The sequence below is a fragment of the Musca autumnalis genome, unplaced genomic scaffold (genome assembly GCF_047663935.1).
Source record: "Musca autumnalis isolate F117 unplaced genomic scaffold, ASM4766393v1 scaffold_1, whole genome shotgun sequence".
Lineage (NCBI taxonomy): Eukaryota > Metazoa > Arthropoda > Insecta > Diptera > Muscidae > Musca > Musca autumnalis.
Window position 1 is genome coordinate 282,057,334 of NW_027411644.1, and position 22,191 is coordinate 282,079,524.

General features: G+C 35.4%; 1 protein-coding gene across 1 annotated transcript in view; it reads left to right on the plus strand.

The window, feature by feature from the left end:
• Positions 1 to 248: 248 nt before the first annotated feature.
• Positions 249 to 22,191, plus strand: part of LOC141389621 (solute carrier family 23 member 1) — a 92,645-nt gene continuing 70,702 nt past the window's right edge. Inside the window, exon 1 of the mRNA XM_073961449.1 lies at positions 249 to 669. Within this exon, the coding sequence (XP_073817550.1) occupies positions 538 to 669 (132 nt within the window). The 5' untranslated portion in view covers positions 249 to 537. The remainder of the gene's footprint in view (positions 670 to 22,191) is intronic.

A 22,191-nucleotide genomic window follows, 5' to 3' on the forward strand; every position in this document is an offset into this window, starting at 1 on the left:
TAAAATAATGCAAAAGATAATAAAGCAATAAACTGCGTCTCTGCACACAAAACACAAGGGGTTCTTCAATTTGAACGCTCGTATTTCAGTCATATCATATCTATTCGAAATACTACATCTTTTTTTTTTTTTTTGCAAAATAAGCCAATATATTTTTTTAAGTGATTAGTAGTGGTAACCCATTAAAAAAACTATCCGTAAATGTTTATTGATGTTGTAACACTATAGTTTGTACAACAGTACGTGCTGATTTGGTGTTTTTTTTTTTGTTGTACCGCTAGGAATCTACTATTTCTTGATATTTCTAAACGAAAAGAACATTGCGATTTAGTGTGTTGATTGATTTCTTAAGCTGTAGACGGGTTTTGAGAAGCTTTCGGATGTCCTAATTTTTATTAATTTCGTTGTTATTTTTTATAATTGCAAAAAAAAATGTATTTCCCTTAATTCACTGTTGTGTTTATAATTATTAATATATTGAATATAAACTTAGTTTTTTTTTTATAAAATCAAAATGCTTTTCTTCGTGGCTCCACCATGAGCAAGAAAACTAAACATTCCAATTCTCTGAGAGCAGAGATTCACCAACATCATTTTCAGCCGTTGCAAACATTTGATGACATCGAAGTTGCCGAAGAAATAATTATCGAAAATGAATCGATTAAAAAGGTAAGAATTAGACTTGTGTCAAATGAACTATATGGAACTATATAGTTCACTACGCATTTCCAATGGCCCACATTATTTGTATGAACAAATTGCCTATATGTAATATAACACGTTCGATTTTATGACGTTACTCATACGTTTTGGAACTAGTACAGTGAACTAGGAACTAGATTACCCAAGTCTAGTTAGAGTAGGGTGATACCGGTGTGCTCAAATTGTTTGGAGATTTTGGTGTCCCTTGAGGTAAAAAATGATTTTGAAACAGAGGGAATTGACAAAGTTTTATTTTCTGCTAGAAAATGGGAGTACCTTTAGATGGCGTATAGTTTACTAAAATCGCCGAATCTTCATTTTTCGAATTGTCACACGTACATAAGTCAGTAGTCACATGCGCAAAGTTTGCGATAAAGAAAATTGAGTTTTAGGTAGACAGCGGTGAGGAAAAAGCTCCTTCTATACTTTTGACGTTTGTTTCCTTTTTCGGATAGAATCAAGTGGAAATTCAAGAATTCAAAAAATTGCTTATATTTTACAGAATAATCTTATGATCAGCTGTAAAGCAGTAAACAGTATTATAGATTGGAAATATTTTTGTATATATTTTTATTGAATTTCTTACTAATAATACATTTCTCTTGGTTCCCCATCACTAGACAGCGGAATTTTATGCCACCCCTATTTTTGGTCCGATTCATGACAAATTTTGGAACTGGGCATATTTTTGGCTTCTGATTAAATTGCAATCGAAACATATGACATATGCAAAATGCATACATTTTTGCATATGCAAAATGTATGCATTTTACATACATATTTTCTTATGCAAGAAATATTTCTATAATAGGTACAAAAATGTTTGTGTGTACAATTTTTCTGTTTAAAATGTCCCAATTTACATTAGGCGAGTTTACTTGCGGCAATTTTTTCGTTCCCTTTTAAACTTGCCTCTTGTATTTATACAAAGCAATTCTGTTCCCACAAGTTTTGTTTTCGAAGCAATGAAAATAATGTCAAATACGAAAAATATAAAAGGAATTGCCTGAAAATTGCCGGTACGAGCAATTTTTTTCCATTTCCATTCCCCTAACGTGTCTCTCCTACAAACAGAGACTTGCCGCAAGTAAACTCGCCTAATGTAAATTGGGACAATTCTCTTCAGACAAGTCAATAAAATAGAGAAATTTATAACCACAGCCACAACCTTCAAAAAAAACGGAAAATCGGGAGGTATCGTTCTATGGGGGCTATGTGAAGGCCTAAACCTAAACCGACAAATTTTAGGTGGAAAGTTTTTTACCCCCAAGGAAGACTTAATACCAACTTTCAGCCATTTCGGTGAGATATAGAGGCCACAACCTTCAAAATACCGCAAATCGGGATGTACCCTTCTATGGGGTCTATATAAAGACGTGGACCTATACCAAAAAATATCAGGTGGGAAGTTGTATACCCCCAACGAAGACTTAATACCAAATTTCAGCCATTTCGGAGGGATATTGCGGCCAAAACCTTCAAAATACCAGAAATCCGGAGGTACTGTTCTATGGGGGCTATATGAAGACGTGGACCTATACCGACAAATTTTAGGTGGAAAGTTTTTTACCCCCAAGGAAGACTTAATACCAACTTTCAGCCATTTCGGTTAGATATAGAGGCCACAACCTTCAAAATACCGGAAATGTGGATGTACCCTCCTATGGGGACTATGTGAAGGCGTGGACCTATACCGACAAAGTTCTGGAAAAAAGACTTAATACCAAATTTCAGCCATTTCGGAGGGATATTGCGGCCAAAACCTTCAAAATACCAGAAATCCGGAGGTACTGTTCTATGGGGGCTATATGAAGACGTGGACCTATACCGACAAATTTTAGGTGGAAAGTTTTTTACCCCCAAGGAAGACTTAATACCAACTTTCAGCCATTTCGCTTAGATATAGAGGCCACAACCTTCAAAATACCTATACCGACAAAGTTCTGGAAAAAAGTTGTATACCCCCATCGAAGACTAAGTACCAAATTTCAGCCATTTCGGTGTGATAATGAGGCTAAAAACTTCAAAATACCGAAAATCGGGAGGTACCGTTCTATGGGGGCTATATGAAGGCATGGACCTATACCGGCAAATTTCATATGGAACTTTTAATACCATAAATTTTGGTGGAATATTGAGGGCAGAAATACCGGAAATATGGAGGTACAGTTATATGGGGGATATACTAAGGCGTGGGCCTCTACCGACAAGTTTCTGGGGGAAAGATTTATACCCCCAACGAATACTAAATACCAAACTGCAGCCACTTCTGAGGAATGTTGAGGCCACAAAAACACCGAAAATCTGGAGGTACGTTCTATGGGGGCTATATGAAAGGCGTGGACTTATACCGACAAAGTTCTGGAAAAAAGTTTTATACCCCCATCGAAGACTAAGTACCAAATTTCAGCCATTTCGGAGTGATAATGAGGCTAAAACCTTCAAAATACCGAAAATCGGGAGGTACCGTTCTATGGGGGCTATATGAAGGCGTGGACCTATAACGACAAATTTCTGGGAGAAAGTTTTATACCCCCGACGAAGACTAAATACCAAATTTCAGCCACTTCTGAGGAATATTGAGGCCACAACCTTCAAAACACCGAAAATCTGGAGGTACGTTCTATGGGGGCTGTATGAAGGCGTGGACCTATACCGACAAATTTCATGTGGAACGTTTAATATCCCCAAATGAAGACCAAATACCAAATTTCAGCTACTTCTGAGGAATGTTGAGGCCACAATCTTCAAAATACCGAAAATCGGGAGGTACCGTTCTATGGGGGCTATATGAAGGCGTGGACCTATAGCGACAAATTTCTGGGGAAAAGTTTTATAGCCCCAACGAAGACTTAGTAACAAATTTCAGCCATTTCAGTGTGATCTTCAAAATACCGAAAATCGGGTGGTACCGTTGTATGGGGGCTATATCAAAACGTGGGCCGATATAGCCCACTTGCAATACCAAACATCCTAGGAGTAATAGAAACTTCTATACCTAATTACAAAGCTCTATCAATTACAAGGCTGTATCTTGATTTCAACAGACGGACGGGGGAACGGGCGGACGGACATGGTTATATCGACTTAGAATTTTACCCTGATCAAGAATATATATACTTTATAGGGTCTCCGATGAATATTGCGATGCGTTGTAAACGGAATGACAAATTTAATTATACCCTCCATACTATGGTGGAGGGTATAAAAATTATACATGTTTGTTTTTACCTGCGTTAAAAATGCATATTTTTGACGTTTTGAAACACATAGCTTTGCAGTAGTTAAGTACTACCACGTTAAGAAACATAGTACTTCATTTGCAGTTATTTGCCAAGCAACTGACGTTACAGAAGTCAGCCATAAGGTTTACAGTAAATGACACTGTTTGGAGCCGGATGAATGTTTGGACTGGATTCGTATCGACCTGATATTACCACAGATATGGATTGCAGTGCTGATCACGCCAATATATTTATCATGGGCAGGAAGCCCATACTTCCCGAGATATAGGCTCCGAAAGTTCAAAAAAAATTCCTTGGTTTTGACAATATGTTTAGTTTAAATCGAAAATTTTTCATATATAGCCGGGGATTTAAGACCTTCTCCTATGGACAGGAACAAATCTCGGCTAACGCGAACAAAATTTTCCTTCAAACCGAAATTGTTTTATCATCGATCCGAATCCAGTCCGTATATTCAACTTATGCCCAGTGTTTTAGATATTTTTGCTGTATCTGAAACTTGGCTTTCATATGAGATTCCTGACTCTGTTGTATCTATTCCAGGCTACAAACTAATTCGAAATGATCGCTCTACCTCTAGTAGAAGAGACGGCGTAGTCATACATATTTCGAATGGACTTCGGTTTAAGCGTAGTTTTGCGGTTTCTGTTTCAAGTTGTGAGTCATTTTTTGTGGAATTGAATCTGACCAGAATTGGAAAACATATTGTCGTTATCGCAACAAAGCTAAGAGCATAATGAGAAGAATGCATAGGAATCATTTTTCTAAAATATTTAACGGTGTCGATCCATCGGACATGCCGAGAATTTTAAGGAACTCTGGTTGTATTCGTGGTGATTCAAGTGACTTGGAAATTGACCCGAACGAGTTGAATGCTTCGTTTGTAGGTGATTGTGGTTATTCTGTTGAAATGAGAAGTCTTGACAATTTTTTTGATTCTGAAAATAAGTTCTCTTTTTTTTGGGTTAATGAGGTGAATTTCTTTGAGGCATAAGGTGAAGTCAAAATCTTTTGGGAGTTATCTTGTATTCCGATTACCTTTTTCAAAACAAATTGTTCCTTAATTGTCAAGTGTTATAACAGATTTGGTTAACGGTATTTTAATGACATGATCTTTTCCTCAGGCTTGCAATAGGCCCATTCCAAAAACCAAAAACGTAAGTGGAGCTGATGACTTCCGGCCAATTTCGATTCCTTGGGCTATCTCTAAAATCTACCAGATTTCCAATACAAAAATAAATCCTCGTATTGAGTGGGTTTTTTTAAATCCGGCATAAATCCTCGTATACAACTCTGCTTTTTGGCAACATGTTGCTAGAAAATACAAAAAGTTGCAAACTGACACAAGAAACAAGGTAGATGCATCCGTGAATCAACAAAAATAATTTAAATGTCAACATTTGTAAACAAGGCGAAAAAATTAAATTTGCTTTCATGGTACAATAATACAGGTAGCATTATCATGTCAGCTGATGGTAACATAATGTGTCAACTGCATTGAATTGATGTCAAATTTTGACACCTTATGTTACCAACAATTGCCGATGCGGCTACCTGAGTATTTGTACCATGTTTGCTTTGATATTCAAAGTTGATTTTAATCAACCAAGACTAATATTTACGATGTTTAAACGATAAAATTATTCTTTATTTGCTCATTAGTTAGAATTAGTAACATAATGTGCTAACATTTTCAATATTAAACAATAAATTTGTAATTCGCCTTATGTTTTTTGAGACGACTTTAATTTACAACAACTTCTTTTGACGTTTCAAATTTGATCAGATGGGCTGATGCATCTACCTTGGTAATTGAGCTATGAACAAAAATCAGCTGACTGTCATTTTAATCCTCCAAAGGTATATCTAATGCAATGAGATTTGTACGGGATTTATTAAATCCAGTTGAGGATTTACGACTAGTCTAAATGTGCTGTTACTGACAAAATTCGGGAAAATGCCAATATTGGTAAACTAAGCATGCTGATTTCCCTGGACTTAAAGTCGTTGAACCAAAGTAAAGTAAGTTAACCAACAGTTTGGGTTTTGCTATATGCCCTGTAAACTTATCTATTCTTACCTGTCTGGAAGGACTCAATATGTGTCTTATTATGGTCTTCAATCGGATTTTGTAACTTAGCCATTTGTTAAACGATTTAAAAAATAATAACTTGTTCGAAAGATATAATTCACCCCTTTAAAAGGAAGAAGGATCAATAGAAATCCGTTGTGAAAAAAAGTAGATATGCCCGTTTAAATTTGAAAATGTAAGAAACCCAAATTTTCACTGCTTTTACCTTTATAAAAATATAAAACGAAGTGGCCATTGATCCCAACACGATAGAATTTTGCATCAGAACGCTTGAATTTTTTTTCTAGTCAACTTTTGTAGCACAGTGCTATTTATCGACATTTTCCGAAAACTTTGCTCCTTCTCAATGCCAAAACCGCCTGAAGGAGCATTCCAATGCTTTTGCGACGTATTAGAGAGTTCTTAATTACTGTCTTGGCTACAATTTTTGACTTTGTGTTGGATCGAAAATCTCAATGGTTTGGTTGTTATATGCCAAAATGTAAAAAAAAACGTGGATCGAAAACTTAAAGTCAAAATCGGGAGCCTCGATTTTCACCGTAGACCTATGGGTCTAGTGTACTTTTTTGCTCAGTTCAATCAGAAACGCGAAGGGCCCATTAAGGTTTTTTTCCTTCCATACAAATCGCCCCGACGCACAGTGTCCGATATTCCAAAAAACCTGTCCAAAAATCGAAAAAAAATTATCAATTTACACTAAAAAGGGTCAGATATTGTTTATAGGATCCCAGTGCGTGTAGTTATGAAAAAATATATACATTTCTTTTTTAATAAGTGGGTATAAAAGCAGGTCGAAATGACCCTATTTGGATTTTTTTTTCTTTTCAATATTTAAGTTTTTTGTAAATCTATGATAATATGCAAAATAAACAACGGTTATTAAATATTTTCTTTTTGTAATTGTAATGAAAGGTATGTGAAACGTATTTAAGATGTTCAGTGTCGCCAATGAATTGTGCGTTCTTTAATAATTGATGTCCGTCTTGTTAATTTTTTTCAAGATCAATTTTCACAATAAATTATGAAAATAGTTGTGAGTAAGATCGAGTTGGGCCGTGTAATTTATCATTTCATAAAAAAGGAAGGGTTTTTTACCAATTTCCATCGAAACATCCTGCACATATTTGCACTTTTTGTTTTTATGTCATATTTTGTCTTGCAGATATGTACAGATTTTCTTTCATTCAGAATGTCAGAATATAGTATAGGGTCAATTTCTGGCGTTTGGGTATAATTTGGAGTTTTGGTATATTCTAAGACCTATAGTAAAATTTTATGACGAACAAATTTCTAGAATATTTTGGTCTGATCCGATCACATTTTATAGGAGATTTTAAAGATTTGTGGAAAAAGGGACCAAAAGATTTGTGGAAAAAGGGACCATGGTTGGGGAAACATATTTACTTATATTCGTTCATATTATTGAAATTTACTACATTTCTTTTTATATTCTTATTTTATAATTTTATTATCTTATTTAATTGAATTATAACTTTGTAATGTTTTTGGCCTTGATGGCTTGTATTACAAAATGAATTGAATAAATCAATAGCCTGTTCCCGTACTTTATAAAGTGGTAAAAGTCGTAAACGATTTTCATATAAATTTGTATTAAAGTTTGCAACTCAATTCATTAAACTAAGTACTAAGTACTGCAACAGGTTTACACCTTTATCTTCTTTGAGATTATCGCCCAGCAAAAACAGACCTCCCAAAATAATGGGTTTTGTAAGGGATTTTTGGCAGCCGTAACTACTCGCAAACCCCCTTTCTTCCCCATTATTGTTACAAGGGCATGTCGCACTCAGTTTCTAGTTATTTTATGACCACTAGAATAACTAGTTATTCTGTGGCCACTAAAAGTTGAAAAGTAAGTTGAAAAAAATTCTATTTTTAGAACAGTTAATGTAGAGATTTTTTTAATTTCATCACACTTCTTACTTTTATTTTACTTTATTTTATTTCGCTCGCACGAACCCTCTGATTTCTAGCCAAAGACACTACATACTATGCCACGCACACGAACATTAAAGGTTGCTTAAGAACTTAAATGTGCAGTGCACATGTGCACCACGAACTGTTATTTTTTAATTAAAAAAAAAACTAGCGTGCCGACAATGAGTGTTGAACACACAACCCTAGGATTTATAGGCGGACACACACTCACTGTGCCACCGTCCTCATTACTTAGTGAGGAGCAAAGTAATTAGGTTTGCCTTGTAATTTTTTTAAGAAGTATCCCATTACTTTTCAGATTACTTGTAATGGGAAAAGAAGCTTGTTTACATTACTTTGTAATGGGTTACGTAATGACTAATGGATCCGAATTTTTGCTGGGCGGCAGTTCATGTAGCTAATTCCACACATTCGATATGACATGAATCAAGACAAAACCAATATAGCAGCTTTATTTCATCTGTATATAATCGATCTTGTAGTTCACCTAATTATAGATGAAATTAGTAACTTTGCCAACAAGGGATTTCACGTAGTATTTAAAAGCTTAGTACAAGTTACAAACGAAGCTTTAGCACAATAAATGTTTATTTGCATGCTTTTATATAAAGATAATATTGTTTATATGAAAACTGTTATTACAGCTTTTATGATACTTGTATTTATGTAGTTTACCAAAACTGCGCAAAAGGTAGAATAAAAAAACAAGAGTATTGTAACTTTCTTGTTGGTTTTTTCTTGTTTTGCTTATAACAGCCATAGACAAATGAAGAAATCGACAACAGAAGCTCCTAACAGATGTCGCACAAAGTTTTTGTGCGTTCAGCTGGTTCAGCTTTTTTGTTTGTGTGGTCAAATCACTCGACTTCGAAGATATTGGGTGTACAACTTAATAATGTCCATTTTTTGCTTAAAATATGCGTATATTATGATACCAAAATACATAACTGCATTGTTCAGTGTATTGCAAATCGTTTGCAAACTACCTTTTAACATATTTCTGGAAGCACATACATTCTGTGCCAAAAGAACTCCTTCGGTTTCGAGGGAAAGTATGAATAAACCCTATTTCTGATATCCACTTCTGAAGTGAAGCGCTTTCCGTATAGGGCATTCTGCATCGATCAAAACAAGAGGTAGTCGGAAGGGGCATGGTCTGGGTTTTACAGCGGTTGGGTCAAATTTTTCCATCCACTGTTTCCAATTAGTTCTTGTCCGGTAGTGCAACACTTGGCCGAGCGTTGTCTTGGTGGATTAAGTCTCTCGGACCCAATTCCCCTGCTTTTGACTCCTAGTGATAATGCAATTTCTTCTTGTGTTTGACCCCAATCTTCAGGGAGTAATACTCCTCATCTTTAAACTTTTTTTTTGCTAACCAGACTGCTCCTTGTCGTCTATGCCGAAATCACTGCTATTGAATCGCGCAAACCATCGTCCACAAGTTTTTTTCAGGGGGTGTGTGATTACCGTTATTGTTATTTGTTTGGCTCAGCTTTTCCCCATTGATTAAATTATCTAGGCTGATTGGTTTTCTGCTGAAATGCCTAATATTACTCATATTAAAACTTACTCATATTAAAACTTAATTTGAGTTTCTTGCAATTAGCCTTAAATTACAGAATTTTGTTTTCTAGTAGTTCTCTTCTCTTGGCATAAAATGAAAAAGCCGTCTGCAAATTGGAAAATAGAACAACTTGCAGACTCTACGCTATGCAGTTTGGCCGTATTTATGCATATTAAATAATATAGGACTCAGTCCACTACCCTGCGACAAACCATTGTTGACTGTAACATTTTTGTTTCCCAATATCAGCGCCATTCTTTTCAGTGGTCCCACTTGTATCGAAAAAAGTGCCAAAAATAGTTCTAATCGATCTACCGCCTCCAACTTTTAAACGTAGGTTTATAACACGCCAAAAAGATAGAAAACCATTTTAGTGGATGTAGGTCCATATTTGGGTATAGCTCCGATGGAAAGATACCGCCCGATTTTTGGTATTTTGATTTTGATTTTGGCCAAATTTACCAACCGATTTGGATGTTATTTTGTATTTTGGGTGCTGAGTGAATAAACTACCTCCTTGCAAAAATTTTTAAATATAGGTCGACGTTTAGGTATAGCCCCAATATAAATGTACCCTCAGATTTTCGGTATTTTGACAATTTTATCGAAATTTTCCAACTGATTTGGCTTTAATTTGGCATTTTGAGTTCTGAGTGTACCAAAAAATGGCCAATATCGGTCAACGTTTAAGTATAGCACCAATATAAACGTACCTCCCGATTTTCGAAATTTTGACGATTTTACCTACATTTTCCAACCGATTTGGCTGTAATTTAGCATTTTGAGTTCTGAGGGAGCAAAATACCTCCTTGCAAAAAATGTTCAGCATAGGTCCAAGTTTAGATATAGCTCCCATATAAACGCACCTCCCGATTTTCGGAATCTTGACGAATTTACAGGCGAGGTATAAGAGGAATAACTTAGCGGATGGTAGATGGGGGCAGCTGGTTTTTTTTAATCGTAAATTAGAGACTTTCCCCTGCATTTTAAAAATAGCAGAAAAAGTCATTTATAAAGAATTTATTTTTAATGAAGTTTCATATAAGTTTCATTTTGAAAATTGCACATTTACCTCTCAAATTTTTTATAATTTTACTCATAATCTACGAGTGCTTTGCGGATGTATTTTCGTTTTTAAGGCCTCACATACAAATCACAGTTTCTTTGACTTAACTTGGCGTATAACCGATGTAAATTAACAAAAATATTGCTGGATGTTAAAAATTTGATATGTTTGGAGAATATTTATTTGAATCGCAATCAGATTTGTCGCCATCAATTTTTCGATTTTTGTGCACGGGCGGAACCACTGTGCATTGTATACAATCGAATCTTGAATCCTCCTTCAAACAATGTCAACGCCAGTTTCCCGATATCGGTATTATCAAACGCTTTATCTATATCTACGAGTATGCAATCACCCATTACAGTTTTCTCTGTCTTCTTTTCTGCTACGATAGTATTTTACCAAATCATTTATGCAGATACTGGTCGATCTTTCTGTGCAGTCCTTAGGTTGTACAGGTTATTCACCTCGGCATTCCGTCTCTTTTTCGGCACGTATTTGTTGCTCCTATTCAATGTGATCGTATTGGCATTAATTATGTCTTAAAAGGTAGCTTGCACTTTTTTAATTTTAGTGTACTTATTTTGTTGAAAATCTTTGAAAAAATAGTGTTGTTTGTTATTCTATTTGTTTTAGTTTCAAAATTGTTATGCCTAATACGTCGTTCTTTAGTTGGTTTAGTTTCAAAATTTTTATGCATAATACGTCGTCCTCTAGGTTTTCATAGTTCGACTTTTTCATTCACTAGCAATACTCTGTCGAATCGAATGTCGTAATTAGGCCCCATGTGGTGGAATTCTGTAACTCATTTTTCGAGTTACCGACAAAAATCGGTAAAATTAAAATGCTTATAATTTCCGTAATTAACGACAATTTTCGGTAAGTTAACAACTAAAATAAAGTTTTCGTAATTCCTACCGATAGCAACACTGCTGTTAACTTTTATTGATATTTTTCATTCATAACATTGCGTTTTAATTTTATCGATTTTTGTCGGTAACTCAAAAAATGCATTACAGAATTCCACTACTGATCAATTGAACTTCCGACTGAATAGCTACTACTTTCAACACATCATCACTATACATCGGATTTTTGCATGTTTTTTATTTCTTATCCGATTGGACTCAAATTTTGGATCTAGGCGTTTTAATGGTCAATTTTTCGATATTTGGGGTCATATCAAAAATATGCAAAATATATGCAAAAAATGTACCAAAAAATATGCAAAATATGCATAATATGCAAAAAATATGCAAAATATGCAAAAAAATATGCAAAAAATATGCAGAATATGCAAAAAATATGCAAAATATGCAACCAGTTTTTGGGCGAAAATCGTCATAAAAGTCGTAAAATTTCCAATTAAAGTTGAAAAAAATCATCAAAACAACTTTAAAGTGTCCTAAACAGGGTTTAAAAGCCAGCATCTGAAAACATTAGCATATATATATTTTTGTACATTTTTGCTTATTTCGTTTTTTTACGTCTAATCTTTTTTTCGTTAGGCATAATCGACAACCACGCTACATATTTAGCAGTCGGCTGACCAATCGTCGAAGCACATATACAACCGACCGATGTTTTTGTGAGTAGTGTTGCCAACGCAGTAATAAAAAAGGTGTCATTTAATGTCAAAATGCCTTCTTCATATGGTAGAACCTAAAAAATACTAATTATTATTGTTTAAAAATAACAAAAAATTTATATTAAACGGCTTTAACAAAAATTCACATGTCATTTGAACGAAAAATTTGAAATAATTATATCGTGATTTTTAATGCATTACACTGGTAACCCTGATCTTAAAAATAATTGTTTGCCGTTGAAACTTTGTTGCTTATTCTCTTTTCTGATATGTGTTGATCATAGGTGTGTTCGTTTACTCAACAATTTGTACAAGTTCAGTAACTTCTTGTAATCGGCTAAGGTCTATTGCATTATACTGTAGAGTAAACGAACAACATCCAGTAACAATTTGTACAAATTTTGAGTAAACGAACACACATCATGTGTGCTGCAAAATATGAGTATGCGTGTACGTTGCTATTTTATTACAGGGACAATATCAAATAGCATCAGCACCGCAAGCAATATTTTTTTGAAATTTGTTGCTACATGTTGCCGTTGTTCATTGTTGCTAAACATATTTCGAATAAATTTTAGCAGGCAAAGCTGCAAATATTCGGTGCCTTTGCTAATATGGCGTTAGCATTTTAAACCCTGGTCCTAAATTAAGACTGTTGGCCATTTGACGTTGATTTTTTTAGCAGATTATTATGTTATTGATACCTCTTACTACAGTGTGGTAATACTAATTTTCATTGTTAAACTATGCAAAAATATAAAATTTGATAAAATATCAATAATTTTATGTAAATTCAATATTTTCTTTGTCTTAATTTGTAGCTTTAGGCTGGTTTTAATTCAAAGGGAAGAAATCGATGTCGGATTTTTTTAAGGCGGGGGTGCCGCCTAAACTATTTACTTAGATTAGATTTTAGATAGATTTAAGGTTAAGATTGCCAATTGAACACCATTGGAATAAGTCAGGGACGTAGCCAGGATTTCATTTAGGGGGGGGGCCCACATGACCAAAATTTTGAAAGTTCATGTTAGCGAAAATGTTTTATTTAGCAAAGATGTAAACCTTATTTTAGACTTATTCTACTGATGAAATAAATTTCATTACTATTTTTTAATTCAAATAGCGTAAGACTTCTTGGCCAATTTTATCTTGTTTTTAATACTTTTTTGACAATTTGTAATAATAAGTTATTAATAATCCCATATATTTTTGGGCGTATCATTTATCAAATAATTCACAACTACAGTGAATGTTATGAAATTCTGTGATATCACTTCGGTAAGACCAACAGAAGGAAAATACAATGGAAAACATTAGAAATATCATAACATTTAATTTTCAAATATCTGAACATTATAATTTTCAAAAATATGCAAAAATCCGATGTCTGCTTATCACAAAGAGTTTCTGAAGGCCGAGAACTAATGCTGAGCAATAGTTAGTCTATCCATCAAGAAATTCTAGCACCTCATCGCGGTTATGTAAATGACAAATTCTGTTGCCAAATCGTGCATCTGTCAATAGACTAATTTGGTGTCCAATCGTCGGACTTTTCTTATAGAAATTCTGGATCTTCTCATAAATTTATCAGGAACAAGGGAAACTCTGGAATCCAGTCTTAACTTCTTTTAAAATGAAATTATGTCCCCAATCCAAGGTCTATACATGTATACATTCTTTTTGCAAAAATCCATAAACACATTTTTTCCCAATCTACATTTTTTATACTCTCAGCCTTTAGCCAAAATGTGCTTCATCGAAATTGGCTTTATGGCCAAAGTGTGTTTGGAAGAAATCTGTTTCAGAAAACTTGGAGTCGGCTTAGCTATATCCGTTCGTCTTGGTAGCTACCTGGAAAGCACGATAATTCTCAAACAGATCAACCGATTCGGTCCAAAATTTGGCCTTCGTGATATTTTAATCAACTTCGAAGATGGGCCATATCGATCTACTCTTTTGGCAAACTTGCAGTTTAAAACCTCTCTGGATAAGCTTTGTAAGCTTAAAACTTCAATGGTTGTGGCTTCACTTCCTTTATGCTAATAACTCAGTTATAAATAACAAGTGAGCAAAGGCTATAGTCGGGACGGGGCCGACCATGTGATACCATACACCACTACCCCTGTGCATAAGCTTTTCACTGGTAAACATTTCTTTTAGGGAATATAAACCGACTACCACCAAAAATAATATGCCTCTTTGTCTCTGGGACCCCCATAAGCAACCAAAATTTCGTGACCATCCGATCAAAATTACGACCTATAGCTTGATTGCAAAAAAATGGAAAAATTGGATGCATTACCGACTATTGTGGTATCTCCCTTGTTTGACCACCATCGCCAACCTGCTTTACACCAATGTAAAGGTAATATTTTCTTCTTCCATTGACAGGCTTTGTCGTTTGAATACCCCTACTAGAACCAATATATTGACAAAGAATAAAACTTTGAATTTGTCTCCAAATGAGTTTTTCCCCATTCCGACCCCTAAATCAATAGGCTTCTTCCTATGTGGGACCCGCATCAACTCCCAAAAAATTCGTGACGATCCGATTAAAATTGCGACCTGTAACGTGATTACAAACAAATCGGAAAATGGGATGCATTACCGACTATTGCGATATCTCTGTTGTTTGAGCAGCTACGACAACCTACTTTACATCGTTGTAAAGGTGATATTTTCTACTTTCCTTGCCAGGTTTTGCTTTAGATATACCTCTTAAAAAACAGAGATATTGGCTTTGAAATAAAACGTAGACCTTTTCTCCAAATAAGTTTTTGCCTATTCCGACCCTTGAATATTATCCGACCATCATTAAAATCAGTAGGCTTCTTCCTCTGTGGGACCCCCATTAACCCCTAAACTTTCGTGACGATCCGATCAAAATTGCGACCTGTAGCGTGATTACAAAAAAATCGGAAAGTGGGATGCATTATCGGCTATTGCCATATCTCTGTTGTTTGAGCAGCTACGACAACCAACTTTACATCGTTGTAAAGGTGATATTTTCTACTTTCCTTGCCAGGTTTTGCTTTTGATATACCTCTTAAAGAAACAGAGATATTGGCTTTGAAATAAAACGTAGACCTTTTCTCCAAATAAGTTTTTGCCTATTCCGACCCTTGAATATTATCCGACCATCATTAAAATCAGTAGGCTTCTTCCTCTGTGGGACCCCCATTAACCCCTAAACTTTCGTGACGATCCGATCAAAATTGCGACCTGTAGCGTGATTACAAAAAAATCGGAAATGGGATGCATTATCGACTATTGCCATATCTCTGCTATTTGACCACCTATGACAACCTAATTTACATCGTTGTAAAGGTGATATTTTCTACTTTCCTTGCCAGATTTTGCTTTTGATATACCTCGTGAAGAAACAGAGATATTGGCTTTCTCCAAATAAGTGTTTGCCCATTCCGACCCCTAAATATTATGCGACCATCACCAAAATCAATATGCTTCTTCATCTGTGAGACCCCCATTAACCCTGAAATTTTCGTGACGATCCGATCAATATTGCGACCTGTAGCGTGATTTCCAAAAAAAATAGAAAAATGGGATGTATTACCGACTATTGCGATATCTCCGTTATTTGGTTACCTACGCCGACCTAGTTTGCATCATTGTAAAGACGGGATCTTCTACTTTCATAGTCAGGCTTTGCTTTTGGAAAATTTTCAACCAAAGCTGTGATATGGACAAATATAATTAAAATCGCAAAAATGAAAATTGGGGTTTTATTTGCTACTATTGCGATATCTTCGTTGTTTGATCACCTACGAGCACCTACTTTACATCATTAGAAAGGTGATATTTTCTGCTTTCATTGTCAGGTTTTGCTTTTGGTATACCCCATATAGAAGCTGAGATATTGGCTTTGGAAAAAATCGTTTTCTTTTTAGCCACCTAAGTTTTTTGCCCTTCCCGACCCCTAAATATTATCCGACCATCACCAAAATCAATAGGCTTCTTCCCCTCCGGGACCCCCATCAACATCCAAAATTTCGTGACGATCCGATCAAAATTGCGGCCTGTAGCGTGATTACAAGGTTTAGATGGACAGACGGACGGACGGACACAGCCAGATCGACTCAGCTCGTCGAGACATTCATTTTGATATATATAAGTATGGGTCTACGACCATTATTTCGATGCGTTACAAACTTTTTGGCCAAAACCAACTTATAATACCCTCCCCACATAGTGGTGTAGGGTATAAACATATGAAATAAATAAATCAATAAATAAAAAAACTCTCTAGAAACGCTTTGCTTTTTTCCATCAAGTGTTCTTGGGCTCCTATTACTACCGTACAAGTTTTTCAGAGGCAAGTCTATACTTCCAGAGAAAAAGTACCGAAAGCTGTAAAGAACACCTAAGGCAATCATGTGTAGTGGCTAGAGCGCACGACAACTTTCGAACCGGATACTGCGTTTATCGCAATTTTTACTGAATGTATTCCTTGTGTTTAGAGCGGTATTATGTTTTTTGTGGGCAAGTCCATATTTCCTGACATAAGAGTCAACAGATGAAAATTATACTGTGGCGAACAGTAATGACTGGTGGGCGCAATATCTATTGAAAGGAATGACTCCCAAAATAAGATCTACTCCCAAAATGAACTATGTCGGTCCGGTTCATTTCTCCATACCTCCTCCGCAACACTTGTGATCAATGATACAAATTTCATACGTCCGAAAATGGCTACAAATTTCTGAAAATCTCCTAATGCATAGTTTTTGGGTTTAAGGATTTTGGCTGTATAGCCGCTATTCGATCTGTCTATAAATGAAAGTTTCAATTCACACAGGCTCAGGGTATATTCTTGTCCGCAAAGTCGAGTGGTACTTGTTGAGATTTTGACGAAAAAGAACCTGTTTCCGATCAGTGTTTAGATTTCGTTTGTGGTCACAAGGTCCTTTACCCAAGGAGGAAAAATTAACATTTCTAGATATGTGCATCCATTGAAAGTACTTCCCAAAATACAATTGCTGTGGGTTTCTATGACGTTTTCTTCTGGTTTTATTCAAAGAGAAATCGATTCTGAAATATTGGAAATAATCTATATATATAAAAGAGTAGTGAGGTGAGTGACTGACTGACTGACTGACTGATTGACTGACTGATTCATCAGCGCCCAGACGAAACCGCTGAAGCTAGAAAGTTGAAACTTTGGGTGTAGGTTGCTGTTGGTGTGTAGGGGTGAGATAAGGCTGCGTTTTTGGAAATTCGAACTAGAAGTGTACGAAAAGTACTAAAAGGTACTAAATATGGTACCCTTTGTATTAGACAAACGGTAAGAGCTAGAATTCTGAAATTTGGAATGAGGGTAACTGATGGAGAGCTAGAAAGATGTACCAACGGGTTTTTGGAAATTCGAACTACAAGGGTACGAAAAGTACTAAATGGTACTAAATTTAGTACAATTTGGATTTGTGTGAACGGATAGAGCTGGAATCCTGAAATTTGAAATTAAGGTAACTTGTGGAAAGTAACAAAGAAAGGTTTTTGGAAATTCGAACTATAAGTGCGCGAATAGTACTAAATGGTACTAAATTTAGTACAATTTGGATTTGGGTGAACGGATAGAGCTGGAATACATGCATTTGGAATGAGGGTCACTGATGAAGAGTAATAATGAAAGGTTTTTGGAAATTCGAACTGTAAGGGTACGAAAAGTACTAAATGGTACTAAATTTAGTGCAATTTTGATTTGGGTAAACGGATTGAGCTGGAATACAGACATTTGGAATGAGGGTCACTGATGAAGAGTAACAATGAAAGGTTTTTGTAAAATTCGAACTATAAAGGTACGAAAAGTACTAAATGGTACTAAATTTAGTACAATTTGGGTTTGGGTGAACGAATAGAGCTGGAATCCTGAAATTTGGAATGAAGGTCACTGATGGAGAGTAAAAAAGAAAGGTTTTTGGAAATTCGAACCACAAGTGCACGCATAGTATTAAATGGTACTAAATTTAGTACAATTCGGATTTGGGTGAACGGATAGGGCTGGAATCCTGAAATTTGGAATGAGGATCACTGATGAAGAGTAAAAATGAAAGGTTTTTGGGATTCGAACTATAAGTATACGAAAAGTAATAAATTGTACTAAATTTAGTACAATTTGGGTTTGGGTGAACAAATAGAGCTGGAATCCTGAAATTTGGAATGAAGGTCACTGATGAAGAGTAAAAAAGAAAGGTTTTTGAAATTCGAATTACAAGGGTACGAAAAGTACTAAATGGTACTAAATTTAGTACAATTTTGATTTGGGTGAACGGATTGAGCTGCAATACAGACATTTGGAATGAGGGTCACTGATGAAGAGTAACAATGAAAGGTTTTTGGAAATTCGAACTATAAGGGTACGAAAAGTACTAAATGGTACTAAATTTGGTACAATTTGGATTTGGGTGAACGGATGGAGCTAGAATCCTGAAATTTTAAATTAGGGTCACTGGTGGAGAGTAAGAAAGAAAGGTTTTTGGAAATTCGAATTATAAGTGCACGAAAAGTTCTAAATGGTACTAAATTTAGTACAATTTGGATTTGGGTGAACGGATTGAGCTGGAATCCTGAAATTTGTAATGGGGGTGACCGATGGAGAGTAACAAAGAAAGGTTTTTAGAAATTAGAACTAAAAGTGCACGAAAAGTACTAAATGGTACTAAATTTAGTACAATTTGGATTTGGGTGAACGGATAGAGCTGGAATCCTGAAATTTGGAATGAGGATCACTGATGAAGAGTAAAAATGAAAGGTTTTTGGAATTCGAACTATAAGTGTACGAAAAGTAATAAATGGTAGTAAATTTAGTACAATTTGGGTTTGGGTGAACGGATAGAGCTGGAATCTTGAAATTTGGAATGAAGGTCACTGATGGAGAGTAAAAAAGAAAGGTTTTTGGAAATTCGAATTAAAATTATACGAAAAATACTAAATGGTACTAAATATAGTACAATTTGGGTATGGGTAACGAATAGGGCCGGAATCCTGACATTTCGAATGGGGGTCACTGATGAAGAGTAAGAAAGATGTACCAAAGGTCGAAAAGTCCTAAATGGTAGTGAGTTTAGTATGATTTGGATTTGAAGAGCTGGAATCCTGAAATTTGGAATTAAGATTACTCTTGGAATATAGAATTTAGATATGGAGGTAGCTTTGGAAAATCGTACTAATGTGCACGAAGTAGTACTAAATGGTACGAAATTCGCTATAATTTGTATTTGCGTGAACAGATTATTGTTGGAGTGTAGGATTGAGGTAGTTTTGGAAATTCGTGCTTATGGAAAAGTGCTAAATGGAACTACATTGGCTATAATTTGGGTTTGGTGAACGGATAGAGCTGAGATATGAAAGTACATTTTGGAAAATCGTGTACGAAAAGTGCTAAATGTTACAAAATTTGGTACCTTTTGGTATTTGCTATATGGTATAGAATTTTGTACAATTTGTGATTTTGTAAAGGGTAGAACTGGAATTTTGAAATTCGGTATTAGATTAGCAATTGGTGTTTAGAGTGGAGGTAGGGAGGTGGTTTTGAAAATTCGTACTTATTTCTACAAAAACTACTAAATAGTCCTCAAATGGGTTTCAGGGGAACTGGAAAACTGAATTGGGGTTAGGATATATGTTGGGTAACATGTTGATACCAAAACCGTTTTAAATAGTTAAGGTACTAAATTTGGTGTTGGGTGTAGGAACAAAGCTGGGATTATATAATTTAAAAACACGCTATTTGTACAAAAAATACGAAATTGAAAAATATTTGCTCTGAAGTTTGAGACAAAGTTCTGAGTTTGAAAAATTGTACTGAATATTGTCCCATTGATTTGATGTTAACGCCAAGAAGTTTCTAAATAATGTACTGAAATTAAGTAGTCAAACGTGAAGTATCTTTTCAAAAAATGTTTTTTGTCTGACCGCTTTGGTATGTAAATTTGAAAACGTGGTTCAATGCGACATTTTTGTTAACTAGAAGGTATTTACCCCCTGATATTAAAAAATCCTAAATTGAAATGCCTTCAAAAAATTTGCCGTTATATACGGTTGACATACCGGTGCACATTAAGTACAATTTTTTGTAAAGAAGTTTTCTAACCTTTCATGCCACAAATTCCGAATTGCGGTTGGAAAATGTGCAGAAGATCTTCAAAATACTCTAAACCTTCAAAATATCTCTTCTAATAAACGTGGATTGAAGTGGAGATTTTTTAAATTAAGCTTCTTATCCTCTGAGTATTCAAGGTCCAAATTTAAAGAAAATTGGACAATATACATTTGATCTTTTTTAAAAATACATTAAGTCGAGAGGTACCGTTATATGGGGATGTACGAAAACGTGGCCGAAAATTTAACGGACCTATTCGGGTTCTGGGCGAAACCGCTAAAGCTAGAACCTTGAATTGTGAATGTGCGTGATTGTTGTTGTGAAGGGGTGAGATAAAGTTTAGTGTTTGGAAATTCGTACTGGAAGAGAATGCTGTGTTAGTGAAGGGGTAAAACCAGGAGTCAAATCTGAAATTTGCAATATGATACGTAGTTTTGGAAATTCGAAATAAAAAATATGGTAGCTGTGTAGGGATGCGATACGGCAATTTTTTTTTTTTTAATTCTGACTACAATCGAAAAAATATTGGTAATAAAAATAGGTCTTAGTACAACAGAATCTCCAGTATTCACCATTCCCGTATTAAATATTGTTTATATATATTTCGTTTCCTTTCCGCATACGAAGTAGCGGGCATTTGCTAGTATGTAATAAATTAATATATATAAATCAGAAAAATGTTAGTACGTTTGTTTGTTTGAAGTTTATGGACTGAAAAACCGCTGAACCGATCTTCCTGAAATTTTCAGAGTATATCACTACATGGCCTGAAGGTAACATTGGCTATAAAAAATTCTGAAATTCCGCGTTGATCCGGAGATATAGCATCAGAATCGGAGGTACCTCCAAAAAATTTAGATTTTTTATGCAAATATCTATAGAATGGTAACAGATAATGTCTCCAAATTTTGGATGTGTGCAGGAATTTGGTCTAGAAATAAATTTGCCAAATCATATTGAAATCGGTTCAGATTTGGATATAGCGCCTATATATATTTCGGCCGATTTCATGTATTTTATGCATTAAACACGCTATGTATGTCCAATTTCAATGAAATTTGGAATGTGTGACGAAATTGGGTCTTGGGTCATTTCGGGGCCGGGCCCCCCCTGGCTACGTCGGTGGAATAAGTTAACACGTGCTACTGAAAATCTCGTCTCTCTCGGCGACCCATATCTGCGGAACGGTTAAAGCTATTTGCCCATATTATACATTAACTTAAAGGCCATTCTGTTCATTTTATGTTCAAAAACAAAATGCGTAAGTATTACTGAATTCGACATAGAAAGCCAGTGTCCCGATTAACCTGACTACGTACGCCTTAGGGCGAAAATGGAGCCTATCTGGGTACAGCCGACTACTTAGTACAGCCGACTACTTGATTGTAATCTGTGGTGAGCTCGAGTCGGAGTTAATGTGACTTTTTTATGAAGATTCCACAGGTGATTTATCATTTTGTTTTTTCCTTTTCCTGTCTATGTTTTCGTATTTCAATAGATTTTCAATGAGGTCTACATCTTCTTTTGATGCTAAACGCATCGTAGAATTTGAAGAACCATCTGTCCCGAAAATAATCAAGCGCGGCTTCAACAAGAACTCCTACCCATGAAACTGTCATTGCTGCTGGACCCCTTTATAGTGTCCTATAGGAACGTTAGTCGTATCATTTTATCGACAGTATAAGCTCTCGGAGAGGACCCCAACAAATATAAGGTCTTTAGAAGCTTTATCCGTTTATTCCGGAGAATAAACCGTGAAAAATACTCGCAACAACTTCAATGAAGGGTTAAGCTACCCCAAAACAAGCCTATTTGCGTGCACTGGCATGGAAAACTATTACCAGGTATTCCCAAAACAG